We start from the raw sequence: 17865 nt of genomic DNA on the forward strand, positions 1-17865 counted from the left end.
CGTCCAATCATATACAATGGGGTCCCCATGGTCCCACAACTTCGTGCTCGATGACCAGACAACCAAGTGAAGGTCTTAATTTACGTTTGGAACTGATTGGAGAAAGATTAAAAGTCTATCTTCTAATTTCCTCTATCGAGTTCAATAGGAGCTTATTGTACCACAAAAGTCATTTGCTGGTGGCGATTTATGTAATTTTAATTGCTCGATGCTTCGATGTCGGAGTAGTTCGATTCCAAAACTTCGTGTTGAACCTCGCATCTGAGGGATGGAAAGGAATCACTATGTTGCGACGTTACTTCTGTAATGCTATTTCTTGCTGTTGTTCATTTGAAGAGTGTGATCTCAAAAATCCAAAATCTAGTAAGCGATGATGATTGCAATGTCTCTGTGCTTTTACAATGAATCCTCAATCAATAATTTGCTGAACTTAACAGACTCCACCCAGCGCTTTTTGGCGAGTCATGAGAGCAAGCACGAACCAAGTCGAAAGATCACGAGGAGGTTTACTCAATAGTCCTACTTGTCGACGTCTGATGTCTTTACCAATATGGGGTGGACGATGGTCATATTTTCTTGTCGAAACCGATCCGGGCGACGAGTTGGCCTGTATCGATGCATTTCAATATGATGCGAGTCGAGAAACGAGGGATTTGGTTTTAGGTCGATTGCTTCCTACGCATCAAGCAGTTTCTGATAGCTTGGAAGACATGCTTGCGATTCTGAGTGTGCATGTTGAGAGCTTCAACACAATCAAATCTTGTGAAAGTGATCTTGTAGTGATGGAACATCAAATGGAAGATACGATGGTTAGCGACTGGGTTCGCATTCTCAACTCAGTTCACTCTGATGCCAAAGCTGTTCTAGCTGCGTGGAATCGACAAGAGCGCGACTTGATCTATGAAGAGCTTATGACAATGACCGAACTATCCCCCATCACACGTTGGTACATCAATCAAAATATTCGGGCGATCACGAAACAAGAGGATCGTTGGCGCAAAGGGGTCACAATGAACCTATCCGAAAGACTCCTCTTCTGGTTCTGGAATCTATTTATGCTTCTCGGGTGCATCATTCCAGACACGATCAACTTTCTTGTACACGCTTTAGTGGCTGTGATGCGTTCATTGCCTAATAGGCCTCAACGTTTGATGATGATATTGTCAATTGTAGATTTCCCCTTTGCGGATGAAAGACTGGCTAGGTCTTGCCTCGTCCAACACTTCATAGGTCTTTTGATCAGTGATATATTCGGTCTCAAAGCTACTTTTGATGAAAACTTTCGATACACCGGTTTTAAGAACATCAAAGGATTATGGTGGAAAGGCCTTTTGACCGTTCTCTGGAATTTGATAGCTCACAATCGGAAAAGACTATCCGATGTTTTCTTCAAGCTTTCGATTAAACATCAAACTGTTTCGAGCACGACGATTGAAACCATCGCCCTCAAATTCCGACGCTTACGACGTTGTAACTCTTACAGCTTCTCGTGGTTCGAGACTTATAAGCAAAGTCATCGGTTTAGAATGCAAATTAGTTATCATAAACAAGACCAGGAAGATATCGTACGTGCATTGAAATGGACTGGTCGCTTCAAATATCGAGTTAGATCTAGTGAGGATCTCTTTGGAAAGTTTACCATTTGGATTGCTACCATTATCATTGGTTGTTCGATTTGCGCATCAACTTTTCCGATTAATGCTTATGCGGCCTTGACACCTTTAACTTATTATTCAAATATTATAGTCTGGATGGGATTAGATGTCTTAAATCGATCACAAAGTTATCTAGATGTATTACGATTCTTTACCATCAATGTAGGTTCAATGTTTCCCGCTATCACAATCTTGATCATCAACTTGGGATGGTGGATAGCGAATCGCAGAGCACTCTTCACTTACTTAAACCGTCCTTTTTGGATTAGTTTTGGAGTTATGTTTGTGGCTAGTTTGTACGCTAAATTCTATGGTGAAATGTTTAAATCGTTTGGTCTTTGGATTCGTAAGATGTTTATAAAACCTAGTAAACCATCCACCAGTATTAATACGATAGAGTTAAAGTGTTAGAATCCCTCTCTTGCCTGTCTTTCTCTTATATGCTCACATGATATACATTCTTTATACTATGATAGGATATTCATTACATTTACGATTGTATCACCATTGATCACTTGTAAAATCTGTTCACGTTTCAAACAATTTCAATTCCAAGAGTTGTTCAGTCAATTTAGACTCAATTGATGCAGCAGAATTTTCTGAGCTGGTGCATGATCGAGAGGCTTTTGCTGTGCCATAGATTTCCCTCACCACGCCGAGGGATTTAGTTCTTCTACGCACTGGAGACCGTCTCGATATGGCTTGGCCCACTTTGTAGGGCTCGCGTATTGGCCCAGGTAGCACTCGGACCGACTGACCAAGTATTCCCCATCTGATTGGGTCATGTTTCTAACAATTCTAGTACTCGGGCTACAATCAGGCTGATTGCGTGAGTTGATTACAGTGGTAATAGCTTCGGATGAAGCATAAGTGTATGGACTCATTCTGGACAATCAGCAATGGCCAAGGGTGTGAAAGATGGTTATAAAGCATTTGGATTACATATCTGTCTTGACAATGAATAAGCGCACACTTTGCTGGGTATGCTAAAAGGTTGAGATCAAACACATGGATATACAGTCAACTCTGAAATAACCCATACCCCTTGTAACACATACTCTGGCCTAACCCATGCCTTTTTTGGTCCATAATTTCCACTTTTTAGCCCAGAAGACCATTGTGATAACACATACTCTATGAAAACCCATACCTTTTGGGTTCCATAAAAAGGTATGGGTTATTTCAGAGACAACTGTACTGTCAGATTTTCACTTTCAAAACGTCGACCGATGTTTGACCAGTAGCTTTTACAAAGCTGTGCTGCGGTATGTAGCAACTGTGAGCAAGATGGGCGTCGATTCTGTTTTCTGGGTGAATGGGGTAACCTTCCTTCATATAAGATTGACACAATACTTAAATACATACCTATAATTACATCGAAGCTTATTTGGATGCTGGACTTTTATTACGTACACATACTTACGAGTAATTTTGCCCTTGAAAAAGATTCCATCTTTCACCCCTCCGGGTGCATATCTAATAAGCCCCATAGACAAGTCATATACCGATATTTACACCCAGCTTAGTTATGGCATCTGTGGTCAAGAGCCGTACGGTGACAGTGAGTGAATATTTCAGCCCTTATATTACTTTTGCTAAAAAGTTTGGCCCGATCGAGAAAAAATAAAACAGAATAGACCCAGAATCCGCCGCAGCAGTCACAACGCAGCAGAGAGAAAAAATTTTGGGGTGCTGTGGGCTGTGGTGTGAGCTCCCTTCCATCCCATCGATTTCCCAGCTGCCGCCAAAAAAATCATATTCTTCAAATCCCGGTCGATCACTTCCTTTTCCTCATTAAAAAGCTCAATTGTTTAGAATGGATGAACCGTCATTTGAGAAGATTGTCATTGTACATATAGGAATTAGATTAATGAATTCTAGATAAAATCGGTGTCAAAATTGAAATCGTTTCAATCTTCTTCATAGGATTCCGAGCAAATCGATCAGTTTTGATCTTGTTAAAAAAGATAGTCTCTAGATTACATAAGAGACCTGAGATTGTCCACAATCTCTTCCATAGGAACAAAGGATGGTTGATTGGTTTTTACCGATCAAAAGCAGTTGATGTTTGGATTTTGAATCTCTTCAAGAAAACAGAGATCAATCTCGTTCATAGACCATTGATCATAGGACTGTTTCGTGAGTCATAGGAGATTCTCGATCGAGAATTGACTGGTTTTGATATTGTTCATAACCAGTCAATGATATTGATAATCTCAATCACCTTGAAAACTGGCACACACTTCAAATATCTTTCATAGGATATTCAATCTCAGACTTTTGTTATGCATCAGAGCTCGGCACTGGATAGGTTGATGATATGTAAGATACATCTCATTCCACTTGCCCTTTTTCTTGGATTAGCACAGTAGTTGTGAGCTCCATAAAAGCTTCAACAACATTCCTTAAGTTCATTTGTTAACAAATGCTCGTTATCAACATAGGAGGAACCATTTAAAAAGTTTCACACAACAGATGATCCGTTCGAGCGGATTTGACCTATTGACTACAACTTGTGATCTCCAAACACCAAAGTTCGACACATTGACTCCAAACTTGACAGTGTTCAACTCGGGACTGTATGGGTAAGTATGGGAGAAGGATACCTAGAGATGATATTGGGGATAATCAGTAAGTTGAATGAAATGCACCAAACGGAGAAATGGGAGGAATTGAAGTGATAAAGTGTACCTTATTTCTTACAAAGATCATCAATCAATTGTCCACCATGGATGGACACGTTTCCAGGATGCGAGAAGCAGCGAGTGTCGTAGTTGAGTTTAGTGACGAAAAGGAAGTGATCGACCGGGATTTCGAGAATATGGTTTTTTGGCGGCAGCTGGGAAATCGATGGGATGGAAGAGAGCTCACTCCACAGCCCCCAGCACCCCAAAATTTTTTCTCTCTGCTGCGTTGTGACTGCTGCGGCGGATTCTGGGTCTACATTCTGTTTTATTTTTTCTCAATCGGGCCAAGCTTTTTAGCAAAAGTAATACGATGTTAATCATATCATACCGATCGCTTCAGCTCTTCTTTCATTTTGAACTCTATTCATCTGATCCTGCTAGACCTACGGTACATTTGAATATCTCCATGAGCTGTTAAAAGCCGAGACGCAGGATGGTATTATTGCCAATATCATACTAGACAATCATCACCATCATCACCCACATCGTAACCCACAAGATCGTGATGATAACGATATACCGAAGTGTCCTCATGAATTTACCCTGCGCAGACGAAAAAAAGTACTGGCGATGGCCAGGGGGCTGACGAAAAAGTCACACTTGCTCGAAGAGGACGAACTGGTGGTCCATCTGGGGGATTCAGTGCTCGCAATGTATTCCGAATGGAACATGAAGTGGGAGGTCAGTCTAAATCATCACCGGAGCGACTAGTTCTTATCATTGAGGTGACATTCATGTCCATGGCGATTGCTTCTTTACACAATTCGGTTATCATACAGTTTCATGTCGATTGCGAAAGCAAACCTCGGGTCATGATCGGACAGGCGACCACTGTCACTCCGCACAGCGGCTCAGCAAAATGGAAGACTATCACTGTGGGACGATGGATGGAGATAAAAAAATTACTCGAAGCACCAGGTGCTAATGTGAGTATGCATCCTACACACGCGAATCTGCTGGAACGCTGAGTCATTGAAGCGACTTGCTATGCCAGTGGAAACTTCACTTCAAAGTAGTGTGGTTCTGTGAAGACCCCGTGTCACTGCTGAATAGTGCTCAGCGCGAGTTGACTGATCTGCAGATAGCGTTGACGCAAGCCGGCACCACATTGTTTGAAACGTCTAAACGTCCCTCCATTGATATCACACATTTGGTCTTTCGATCAAAACGCAGTGGAAAGACCAAGCATTTGTATGTTCAAAGTAATATACTTACAAAGTTTGAATACTTCCAGAAATGTGCGTGAAAAGCCATCCATTCGATGCTATGTGTTTGACCAACTTAGCTGACTGGCGTGTCTTTGGAATACCCAGGCCACTCAGCAGAATATTCTGAGACCCAACCCGCGGATGACTCTCAGCTCAAGATGAAAGGCTGCTCAGTAGAAGATTCCGAGAGTCAAAAAGTTGATGGATCACAGCTCAGCGCGGATCAGACAGGGAATAACGAAGGGGTATATTGGGATGATTCCGATGACGGATGGGATAGTGACTCAGATAATGCTGAACCAGAAGAGGTGCTTATATTTACATCTTGAAATTTTCTTCGAAAATCCTGATGAATCAGTTGACGGGTCAAGTGAAACTGATCTATGACGTCAGAACGATACTTTCAAAGCAACCATCCATGTCACGGACACCTCGTCAGTGATGCTATCTTCGTGTAAATCATCCTGATGAAGCATACTTATCATAACATTCTTAGTCGACAAACGTATCGAGCATTTATCAACTATGCAAGCACTGGAAACAGGTCAGTGGGGATAATATTCAACACCCAACATGCTTTCACTGTCGTGTTCTATCCTGCAAATCTGATCGCCTTCCATCAACTTAGAGCTCTGTATTTTGCACCTCTGCGTTCTGCATACACCAAATACTGCAACACATTTTATCCCAGTCTGACTTCAAGGACTGTGCGATTGACCCAAGGGCGGCGTACCCCTTGGCCTGAGTGGGCCGAAAGCCATTGTACTCCTCATGGCGTGGTACCAGGTTTCAAAATGCTCTCCAGCCCGAAGAGTCTGTACCGCCTTGCCGATAGTAAGTAAATCTTGACATCATGCGGTTGAATTTGACCCCTAAGAGCTTTATCAAGGATTTCTCATGCAGATTACTTTTATGAAATGAAGTGTTGATCATTCCAGAACTTAAAGCTATATGCTACAAGCAAATCATTGACTCCTTGGATGTGAGATATGTGATCTCTGAGATAGACAGTTCAGTTTTCCAGGAGCACGAAGAATTGCGTGTGGCAGCTTATAAGTTCATGCGGAAAAACTGGAAGTCGTACGAAACCAAGGATATTGCTTCCTTTATCAAAAATCTATCACAAGAGGAGGCGGAGCTTGTTTCAGAACACATACTGAAGAATCTTACTCCTTGAAATAAAATTTTATACTCTTATATTTGTGAAAGTTCTTTCGTTGATTCATATTGAGATTATGGCATGGTATGACTTTGTGTGACATATACGAGTAATGCTTTTCTCATGATGTAGTGATTCAATATCGTTGTAAGTATATGGGGCCTAAGAAGTAGAACTTGTAGTTTACTTTTCTCTTTCTCTTCACTGACTTTTTCCTATCACTGAAAGAAGCTTTGCTCTTATAGTCACTATATGATTGGTGTGCCACTGTAATGAACAACAAGATCATTTCTCATAGTCAGGTAATTATATTTTGCTCTTGTGATGATGATGAAATGATTGATACCAACTCTTTCCCATCACTACAAGCAGCTTTTCTCGTTTGGTCACTGTGATCTATCTACCATCAAAGTCACTGACAAGCTATTTCCCTCATTGGTAACCATCAGGTGTCGTCATATTACAACAACATTGACACCACCCTCCTCATGAAGTTATGATACAAAATGTGAAATTGTGCACCCAGATGACCTGTTCTTTTGAATTCCTGGTATCCAAGATTGTAGCTGCATGAATGAAAGCGATCAGATAGAAGTCACTTTGAGGAAAAAGTCTATAAGAAGATTGGATGTAGGATTGATCCCTAGGTATTTATGATTACACGATCTTTGAAGTTCAATTCCTGGTTGCAGTGACCGGATGTCATGATGGGAATCTTGGTTTCGTCAGGCAAGCTTCGAGTCAAGGTAATGGGCTTCTTTTTCTTGTATTGGCGATGCGTCAAATTGTTGTAAGGCCCATTCTACGATTTGCTAGCAATTTTAAGAGATCAGTAAAACATCAGTATCAGACTCAGATCCATTGATTCAAATTTGCAAGACTCACAGAAGTTGGATCATATAGATATCGTCTCCACCTTCACTCGCTTCTGGTCAATTTCGTCAACTTCTGTCTTAGCCATAACTCGTTTCGTTTGATCGAGTTGCGTGTCAACGTCTGTGATACAGTGGCTTACCGACTCCAACTTCACAGGTTTGCTATCAACTTGCTGAGCTGAACTGCTACTTGTTTGGGTGAGTTTATTGGGGGAATACAATATTTGCTCATCATCATCGTCATCATCGAGTAGAATTGGGTTTTCGTAACTCGAAAAGGATTTGGTAGGTTGTTTGTCATCACACAGATCAATGACCAATGATTTGCTAGCGCTTGTCTTTGGTTTGACTTCAGGCTTAGTTTCCTGGCGAGTCAAATCGGATGAAGGTCCAGATTGGGACGTGAGCCGAGGCGGAGATTGCAGTTGGATATCTGGCAGTGGTAGTGGACTGACGGTTGGAGGAATGAAGCCGGCACTGATCAGCATACCTAACATAATTTCAAAAAATCAGTTTGAAAACTATATTCAAGACAGATAAAAGAATATCAAAGGAGCCAGTAGAGTATTCAAGCTTACTGCGAGACCTATACTTCCACACGAATCGCAGATAAGGCGTGGAATGGACCTCGCGAGTGCTATAAGCTATTGAGGATCGGTTTATCGGTGCACTAGTCGATTGTCCGAGGCTACAAGGAAACATCAAGTCAGCAAGCTTCGAGCGATAAAATATAAATGACAGCTACAGATCTAAATCATAAGGCTGAGCAGGAAGGACTAACCCAATGATATGTGGAATCATACTAGCTTGCTTGTTCCGTTCAGAGAGCTTGCTTGTTGATGCGAGAGATGGAACGAAACCATTATTGCTTGGTCTCTGTGGACCCAAGGTACAACGGAAAAATTCTACAGACACCGTGCCCAGGTTTTTAGCAATTTGCTCTGGATGACTGTCATCTTCCTCTACGAAAAGCACCCAAAACATAGATAATCAGTCAGCTCAGGGTTGCAAGGTCAATTAGAAGAGAAAGAAGCTGACCAGAAAGTTCAATCTTTGAAAACTTGAACGGCATCAATTTAGTATCATCCCCTGGTAAATAGATCCCGTGAAAGGTTGATTCAAACGAACAAACATGGCGAGGGTATACAAAGCTAGAAATCAAGACTCCATCACAATAAAGTCTCACTATACAATCATAATGTGACTTTGGTCCTGAGAGCTTAACCTGAAAGGTTTGGTCTGGTGTTGATTCACAAAAGACGGTGAAGGGCCAGTTTGCTGGATTGGTATACTCAGTTAAAGGAATCCCATTGCAAATGAGATTCGCTTGGACGTCATTCGACTGTGGCATGATATAGATTAGTCTTCTTCAGAGTTGATCTAACGATACCTGGTTGTAGAAATGTGCTTGTGACTTGTTGAGAAGAGGATACAGGACGAGCTTCATTTCATGACCATCCTCGTTCTTATATATATCATCCGTAGCAGATGATCAGCAACTGTTTGACGAAATTTTGACAAAGGGTCTGGATGAAATGTACGTACTAGGGATTGTAGTGATGTGGTTACGCGACTGCGGTCAACATCCATCCAGCGCTGCCGTCACAAAACTTCTGACAAAACTCCAATTAAGCCAGATTCGATGCGGAAGTTTCATGGTCGGCACAACAGAATTTAATATTCACCAAACCAGGCACTCGAGTGGATTAACGAGGAGATCACACGAGGAGATTGCAGTATCGACGCTATCACCAAGAAAACGCTGAAAAGTGAATTGCACGTTAACCATACTGACTCAGACCATCTTTGCTTCCATTAAATTACTCTTCACAAGCTTAGGTTTATTCTTTATATTTCGATCATTTTCATTTCTACTTTCTTTTCTGATTCTCAGTTTCTGTGTAAATACCATTTATTACAATTCATTAACTCTCACGTAAATAGTCTACGTTGGTTCTGAGACCGCTAGCTATATAGCCTAACACAATCTTTAAGCTACATGGCTGGTTTGGGGGGGGGCCGGTAGGCCGTGGGTCTGCAAACCGTGTAGGCTCTCTGCGTGGTCGGGTGTAGGGGTGCGTGGGGAGGCAAAAGAAAAATTGAATGAGGTGTCGAACGAACTATTACCTCTTGAAGAAAATGTCGAATTTGTGCTGTGAAGATGGGATGAGTGGGGAAATTTTCTCTACTGGAAAATTTCCCTCTCTGCGTACCCATGTCCTAGTGGTACGACATCGGTTCTTTCGGGTTCTGTCTCGGTACTCCTCCTTCGAGTACCGAGGACCTTTTTGTTTTTGCTCACCCCGTATTTTGATGGAACTAAACAGGTGCCGTCGTGCCTTTGGGCACCTGTTACATTGATGTACGGCATCTGAAGACTGGCAGAGGTTGTGATTCAATTTGTTGAGACTCGGAGGAGGCGAGTTTTCAAAGAGGAAACAAGCTGTCTCAAAATAAAGGAAGCCTTCTTTCAAAAGGCCAAACAGGGTATACATATGAAGACTGTCATGGCATGGATACATAAGCCGTTGTCTCAAAACCGAACGCACAATACAATCCAACTGAGACCATATATATAGAGATAAAATATTGAAATCCTCACCAGATATTCAAGAAGTGTAGCAGAATCTTCTGGAGTTCACAGAATATGGAGGTTCTTTTTGTGTACCTCACCACATCGAAGGATTGAGTCCTTCTATGAGCTCAGGGTCATCACGATATTGTTTAGCCCACTCTGTGAAGCCCCCGCGGAGTACAATAATTTGTTGAGCCTCGTCACGGCATCGAGCCTCAGGCCCGAAAGGAAGTGACGATTTGATCAAACCCTGTTGATTTCCATTGAAATCACCGATGATTGATTGTCAGCGTGGTCAATGATGCCTTGGTATCGGAGGCTGGTATGTAAGTTTCTACCCACCTTTTCGAGACATTCTTCCCTCATCACAGCGTAGGTATTGGCAGCACTAGGACCCCTTTGCTCTATTGATGCAGATACAGAATAGAAATTGTCGACCCAAGAAACTCATGTCAGGAAGACTTGAAATCATATCAGTTCAACATCAAGCATCTGGAGATTACGCGTACGTGATAATGCACAGTGGAAAAAAACGTGCGGGATATCTTTCAAACGTTCGATAAGAGAGCGACACTCTTCTCGAAAAACTATAGACGCAACATGATGACACCCAGGGATGTGACCACCCTGATGGAAAACAAGATGATCCGAAGCCGACCAAACACAATAAGAGGTCGTCAGTAGCAGGTTTTGTGAGGCGATCGATGCACCTTCTTGATTCGAATCTGACTGACCAAGAAATCATCATCTGATTCGGTCAAAGAATCAAAATCAATTCTTCTTGTACTCATACTACAATCTGGCTAATTGCCTTAAAAGAGGATGCATACCTCTCACATCTACCACTGCCCCTACACAAATGACCAACCAAAACCGAAAGTAAAACGAACAGGGGTATATATGAGTGAATGTATGGAGATTAGTTGAACTACATGAGATTCCTACAATCCTTGTTCACTGTTCCAGATTTGATCAGAGCCGCAATAACTTGAGGTGAAGCATAAGTATATAGACTCATTCTGAGCAATGACATCGATATCGTGATGACCAATCAACTAATCCCGATGGCAAGAGATGACGCATCGGATTTTGACTCCAAACTTCAAAGCCCTTTCTCGATATTAGCATATATCGACATGTGTATGTATGTATGTTATGTGATGGTGGATGGGGCGACCCGCCCTGCGCCTGAAAGCTGACCTGCCCTGACGCGCCTGATTCCATCTGCACTTCATTTTTGTATGAAAGGCAACAAAAGGCAACAAAAGGCAACCTTTCCGTTTTCATAACACTTCACTACCCTTTGGTATCATGTCAGAGACACGCACGATAACAGTGAGTCGAATTCCGCATACGAATCACTGATCGTACTCATGAGTACTGACATCTTGAGCTCTGCTTTCCTTCCCAACCTGACAGACTCGCGGGCAATTTCATAATGTCACTGATCATCTAAGGTCGGATGGGTATACTAGTGTTGCCGTGATCACTTCGGAAGACAATTGTCCTCATCAATTTAAGCTCTGCACGCGAAAACCTGCGACGACAGTGCCAACGATGGCATCGCCAATATTCGGTGGAATAGGATCTGTTGAAGGAGAATTGGTCGTCCATCTAAGTGATACGGTGTAAGGTTTCACTATCCTTCACTCGAATACTAAGAACGGGACACTGTGAAAGACACAGCAAAGGGTTTTCTATAACCCAAGAGACCTGATCTAAATTTCAATACCAACAGGAACTCGTCTGGTTCCGAAGGATAGAGGGCAGGGATCAGTCCCGATATCTCTCAGCAATCCTACAACATATAATGAATGAAACAATGAAATGAAATAAGGACTTTACCTGGTTCCGAAGGATAGAGGGCAGGGATCAGTCCCGATATCTCTAAGGAACCAGAATCCAGAAAAGAATGAAAATAGAATATATATATAAGTCTTAAGTGGTTTAAGTGTAAGTATTAAATATTAATAGTAAGTAGTCTTATGAGGTTGTGTAATGACCGTAGGTCTTACATACGGTGCACAAAATGTATTCCGATTGGACCATGACATGGGAGGTTAGCTCAAGCCACCAAGTGATCACCCAAATTTCGATATTGACGTTGGGTTCTTGCGCGCGAATCAATACCTTGACATAATGCGGGCATCGTTCAGTTTAGGACTCAGTCATCTGGACTTTTCGGGATTGATTCAGGAAGATTTCAGGTGATAAGTCAGGTTACTGTCTCTCCATACAGCGACCCACTCGCATGGAAGACTATTGTCTTGGGCAAACCGCAGACAGTGCTTGCGAATTATCCTCCTAATGTAAGTACGCATGACGCACGCGAATCCAAGTAGAGCATTGAACCTTTGCCACGACATGCGATTCCAGGGCAAACTGTACTTCATTGCAACTTGGTCCCGTCAAGGACAATCATCTGAATTGCAGAGTACGCAACGCGAGTTGGATGAGCTGAAAAAAGCAATGACACAAATGCGCACCTCGATGTTTGAAACTTTCAACCGCCCCTTGATTGAAATTACTCATTTGGTCTTTCGCTCAAAACGCAGTGGGGTATCCAAACATTTGTATGTTCCGAGTCATGTCCTTGAAAAATATGAATACTTTCAAAGATGTCAGTACAAAGTATTTCATTACGTGCTATGTGGTTACCCAACGTGCCTGACTGTCATTTTGTGACTCTATCCAGGCCATTCAGCAGAATACTCTGAGACCGAATGTGGGCATGAATCACAGCGTGAAGCAAATCAGACAGGAAGCCTGAGTGAAGGTTTGTACAGCGACGATTCCTGTCAGCCCCGAGCCCTATTACTAGTACCAAAGGGCTGCCCAAATAACTATAAAATAACAAAAATAATAATTACAACTCATGGCTCAGTTTCAAGAGCCAAGTACATATGTAATTACATATAGTTACATATGAAATTACATATGTACATACATGTAGATGTAACCTTTTGGTTATATTATGTAAGATTGCCTTTCACAAGTGCGTATCACAGGAGTAACACAAGAGTTACACCCGTGCGTAATCAGATAATAATTAAATAATTAAAATTCATGATTACATACGTCAAATGAGTATGTAATCAAACCACAAGTTGTACATAAAGGATTCTCAGGGTTTTGAGTATATAAAGAGCTCTCTGACCCGCCAGGAAAATCCATCATCATCATTACATATCATCAAATTATCAGTAAACATCATCAATCAGATAAATAAGAGTCCTTGTCCTCTTTCATTAGACATTGTATATTTCTCTAATTGATCATTGCTTTTGTTATTTGTAGAAGTTCTTTTGAAGACTTCTTCCAGGAGGTGATCCTTGCAGTACTGCTCAAGTTATTAAGGGAATTCAATAACTTGAGAAACTCTAAATTCACGGGAGTTCCTCTGTGTTCAGAGTTTAAAGAACTTTAAATATCACTAGGTGATATTTCCCTTGTGTAATAAACTCTAGAGTAGAGTGTTATTAGCTTGGGCACGAAACTAGACTGTAGTTTCTACTCTTATTCCTGCTAGAAGACTCCTGTCTTGCATTAATTCCCGGATTGATATCCAAACCCTCTGTTAAGAGGTCATCTAACTGAAGTCAGTGCGGATTTGATCCCACTGCTTCTTTTATAACATTATTTAAAACTTTAAATAAGTTTCCCACGCTAATAATAAACTCAGTTTATTATTCTCATCCTTTTCTTTAGTGACTTACTAGCCTGAAAGACGCTAGTAGCTCACAATTTGGGGGCCTCATCGTGTTTTTTGAACCCTTTATATTTTTTTTTTGAGTTGTTATCTCAATCTTTTTTCATAGAAAACTAAAAACAAAAACATATCAGTTTTATTTTATATCTACATTTTTTTTTTGACCTGTTTTACTTGAAAACTGAGTGAGCTCAGCATTTTTCAAAATCAGGAGAATAGGTTGGAGGAAAGAAATAAATCATTTCCCCCCTCCAATTTTCGCATTTTTTTTTATTTTTTTTATTATTTTCAATTGTTTGGATCATTAGTTGATCCAATATATTTGAATTACATATTGAACAGGGTTGTGTTGCATAAATAAACACCTGTAAGCCACCTTTTTGATATTGTAATTGGCCTGCACGCGCCAATTACAATTACATATACAGTCAGGTGACTTGTATACATATACACAAGTAATCCCAACAAGCCCCGCGCGTGGTCCGACAGCCACAACGCTACAGTACTCTACTGCACTTCGACATTCAAGATCTCGAAGGCTGCAGCTCAGCAACCCTCAACCCACACATCACTCAATCAAAGATCCCGCCGTCTATTCGACATCACTGTCGAATCCTTTCGAACTCGCAGTCGGTGTTGATTGTTCCACGAGTTGTGGCTTCCCGCTACGAACTCCAGGAGCATTCGTCCCGCTTCGAAAGCCGCCACAACCGATAAAACACCATTCGATCGAGCCGATCACCGCCGCTTATTCGATCTAAAGACAAACGCCTTTCGTCGTCGAATCCACCAGACGGACAGATATTGCTTTCTTCTAATACAAAGTAAGCTGTTGATTGGATCTTTCCATATACATTCCACATCAAGAATAAATTAAACTTACTGTTTGTTTATTTAGTTCTTTGTTTAGTTCTTTCTTCAATCGAACAACGATTATATTCTTTTTATAACCGCGATCGCGTTCCTTTTGTTTTTGATTTTCTCTCGTATCGACTGAAAAGCACGCAAGATCTCTTCGTTCTTGTTCTTCATCGATTAAACCGATCCGTTCAAGAATCGAGCTTTTCGATCGTTTCTTTATCTTATTTTGGTTCAAGTCCTCTATTGTTTTCACTTATACTTTCAGGAAGGGAGTCATAAAATTCCCTCAGCTTGTCTAGAACAGAAGGATTAACGTGATACTATCTTTTCAGTTCTTAGTTTTAATCGATTAGTTAAATCGTATTCAGTTCTCTCTTCTTAAAAGATTTGTCGTAATCGAAGACGGTAGATTACAAACGTTACAAGTAAGTCTATCACAGCTAGTTTGTTAATTACAAGTAATAGCTAATCATTGGTTTTGATTTCATCTTCTGGGTGTTTTTTGTCTAAACAAATTATCTAGAAATCTAATCGATCTTCCTTAAGCTCAATCAAGTTCATCTTACTTTTCTTGCTCTATAAGAATCAAGTAGTCTCTGAAGAGTAAGTTCTTATTGACTACTGATTGTTGCTACCTAAATTGTTTAGCTGGTAAGGCAGTGTCAAACACTAACAAAAAGTTTTTGTCTTGTGTTTTGTTCATTTTTCCATTTCTTTCTTTTCTCTTTATCTTGACCTTCAAGTGGAAGGGCAGGGTATTGAATTAGAACTACCCGAGATCGAAGAAGCCGATCTAGAAGGTAACGGTACGAGATTCAAATCGGTCTCTCAGCGCATTTCCGACCGTAGCGATACGGAATCAAGACGATCAGCGTCACCTACGCCATACGCCGAGTCGATCTTCCCTGGAACTACTCCAGGAAGATCACCCGAGCGCTTCCAGAGCGAGCACCCCGCTAACCTCCAACGTCGTACTGTCGCCACCGAACCGAAGTTCGTGTACACAACCGCACGTTTTTCGGAAGCTCCAAGTAAGTGATAATTACTTTATTTAGATTGATTTTTATTCTTTTGGCTTTGTTTTCTCTGTTTAAACAATGTCTGACAAACGAACTTCATCTGTTCGTAGCCGGACCGAACCAAGTCGCTACGGGAACCTCGTCAAGGACTCAGGACGAGCCGATGGCCGAAGGATCGAACCAAAGGCAGGTCCCTCAGGACAAAGGGAAGGGTCCCGAGGTAGTAGCAAGAGCTCCACAGGAGCCTCGCAACCTGGTAAGCCATTATCAATTCCTCCACCTATTTTACCTGGCAGCTTACCTTTGTCCTCTGAAACTTTAGACGCTGGAGGAGCTGTCCAGGGAAGCGAAGTACCAGGAAGTCTGGCAGAAGCTCAAGCTGGCCTATCTCGAATGGGAAGTAGGCCGAGCGATGGACGACTCGGATCCGACCAAGCTCAGGCTATGCAAGGAATCCGTCTTCCGATCCAGGAAGAACTGGCAAGTTCTGACCAGGGAGTATTATCTGGACGACAAGAAGATCATGGATTGGCTTCGACCCTCCTTCAAGAACGGGACAGTGAACTGGAACCCGAACGATCTCTCCATCAAGGGCTTCTTTCTGAGAAGCGAGGAGAATCAAGCTCCAGCGGCTACCTCTCGGCCTCAAGCGACCACGGAGGACCGACCCCAAAAGCGCTCCAAGCATTTCCACAACGACAATCGTCACCGATCGGATCGCGAAGACGCGAGAGCTTATGTGAGAGCTCAGGTAATGATGGGTCAAACCCTCCTCCAAGAGGAGGGTTCCAACAGCTCCAATCGACGCCGAGGCAAGTACAATCGTCGAAACAAGTGAAAAAAGAAAATGTAAGTCTTCTTAATACTCAAGAAAGGTCTATTATTCATAAGTTTTCTGAGCTAACAAAAAATGACTTTGCTTTACCTATGTTAGATGAAATGGCTAAGAACTTCAAACAAGTTCATCACAGATTCAATGAATTGGATAAGGTAGATAGGATTTTTGAGGATCATTTTTTAACTAGTAGCTCAAATATGGAGCAAATTTTTAATAAGGTTGATGTAGTTTCTCAATTAAGTAGAAAATATATTCAAAATATTTATGAAGTAGTTGACAGAATAGATCAAAAGATTTTCAGTGAGGGCTCTCCCTTTATCTCTGCGTTAGATTCTTTCAAAAAATTTTTAAATGAAAATAAAAAATTATCTGTTTCCACTTCTTTTTCTAAATTGTCTCCAATGTCAAATGAAAAATTTTCTTCTACTGTCCCAAACCTTGAGAGTACAGAACCAAAGAGTGAGAATCATAAAGTCTTCATGACTATATTGAAACACATGCATGATCAACTTTTTGAATCAATGAAAAATGTTTTAAGTGAGAAATTCGAAACTTTTGAAAAAGAATTGACAACCTTGAGTAATATTCTTGAAGAAAATCAGAAATTAGCTTTTGATGAAAAGGAACAACTTGAAAACATACAGAGAGTTCAATCCAATAATATTGAGAATATTATAATCAAGCAAACTGAGCAAGAGAAGTATTTAGATTCAAGGTTTAACAGACTTGAAAAGATGATTATTGACATGAATAACAATAACAATAAGGACAAAACTTCTCTTGTGGAAGAGTTCCATCAACTTCGAGAGTCCACTCGAGCAGGTCCTAAAGTTGAATCCTTAGTGAATAACTTTGAAAGACTGAGAGTGTCCAATAGAAGTACGCAGAGAGATAATAGACCTCCCTCAAGGATGGCACCTCCGCATATGCAAAACTTGAATGAATTCGAAACTTCACCTATTCAAGATAGAAATAGAGTTCAGTATAATGAACAAAGTTTTGTAACTGAAAGACCTCCACGTAGAGAGAGTTCAATTGTTGAACTTCAAACTACTGAAGCTTTACAAGAGGCAGCAGTGAGAAAAGAAGTTTTACGAAACTTTCCCAACGTTAAAGACTGGCCCGAGTTTAACGGTGAAGGTGAATATAACCACCAAGAATTCATTGACTGGGTGGATCAGGTACGAACTACTATGAACCCACCAGATGTTTTAATAACATCTAAATTACCTTTGGTTTTCAAAGGAACCGCTCGACAATGGATTTTAGCCGTAATAAA

General features: G+C 41.2%; 6 protein-coding genes across 6 annotated transcripts; 4 read left to right on the forward strand and 2 right to left on the reverse strand.

Moving 5' to 3' along the window:
• Positions 1–464: 464 nt before the first annotated feature.
• On the forward strand, positions 465–2066 carry MELLADRAFT_59537 (uncharacterized protein; the record flags this gene model as incomplete). The annotated part of the gene is made up of 1 exon (XM_007404954.1): positions 465–2066. One exon carries the CDS (start codon positions 465–467, stop codon positions 2064–2066), a length of 1602 nt encoding a protein of 533 aa, XP_007405016.1.
• Positions 2067–4912: 2846 nt separating this feature from the next.
• Positions 4913–6727, forward strand: MELLADRAFT_102307 (uncharacterized protein; the record flags this gene model as incomplete). The annotated part of the gene is made up of 8 exons (XM_007404955.1): positions 4913–5023; positions 5122–5268; positions 5424–5580; positions 5656–5858; positions 5909–5984; positions 6047–6094; positions 6274–6384; positions 6474–6727. 8 exons carry the CDS (start codon positions 4913–4915, stop codon positions 6725–6727), a joined length of 1107 nt encoding a protein of 368 aa, XP_007405017.1.
• A 707-nt stretch (positions 6728–7434) lies between these two features.
• Positions 7435–8935, reverse strand: MELLADRAFT_90883 (uncharacterized protein; the record flags this gene model as incomplete). Its single annotated transcript, XM_007405294.1, has 5 exons — positions 7435–7521; positions 7626–8074; positions 8163–8272; positions 8366–8546; positions 8623–8935. 5 exons carry the CDS (start codon positions 8933–8935, stop codon positions 7435–7437), a joined length of 1140 nt encoding a protein of 379 aa, XP_007405356.1.
• A 1318-nt stretch (positions 8936–10253) lies between these two features.
• On the reverse strand, positions 10254–11192 carry MELLADRAFT_102309 (uncharacterized protein; the record flags this gene model as incomplete). Its single annotated transcript, XM_007405293.1, has 6 exons — positions 10254–10409; positions 10502–10563; positions 10669–10786; positions 10894–10907; positions 10990–11010; positions 11105–11192. 6 exons carry the CDS (start codon positions 11190–11192, stop codon positions 10254–10256), a joined length of 459 nt encoding a protein of 152 aa, XP_007405355.1.
• A 278-nt stretch (positions 11193–11470) lies between these two features.
• MELLADRAFT_102310 (uncharacterized protein) lies at positions 11471–12585 on the forward strand (the record flags this gene model as incomplete). The annotated part of the gene is made up of 4 exons (XM_007404956.1): positions 11471–11494; positions 11579–11777; positions 12356–12468; positions 12502–12585. The coding sequence occupies 4 exons, from the start codon at positions 11471–11473 to the stop codon at positions 12583–12585; spliced, it is 420 nt and encodes a 139-aa protein (XP_007405018.1).
• A 3306-nt stretch (positions 12586–15891) lies between these two features.
• Positions 15892–17019, forward strand: MELLADRAFT_54845 (uncharacterized protein; the record flags this gene model as incomplete). Its single annotated transcript, XM_007404957.1, has 3 exons — positions 15892–16004; positions 16071–16597; positions 16683–17019. The coding sequence occupies 2 exons, from the start codon at positions 15912–15914 to the stop codon at positions 16584–16586; spliced, it is 609 nt and encodes a 202-aa protein (XP_007405019.1).
• Positions 17020–17865: the final 846 nt, after the last annotated feature.

The sequence above is a fragment of the Melampsora larici-populina genome, assembly GCF_000204055.1.
Source record: "Melampsora larici-populina 98AG31 unplaced genomic scaffold MELLAscaffold_3, whole genome shotgun sequence".
Lineage (NCBI taxonomy): Eukaryota > Fungi > Basidiomycota > Pucciniomycetes > Pucciniales > Melampsoraceae > Melampsora > Melampsora laricis-populina.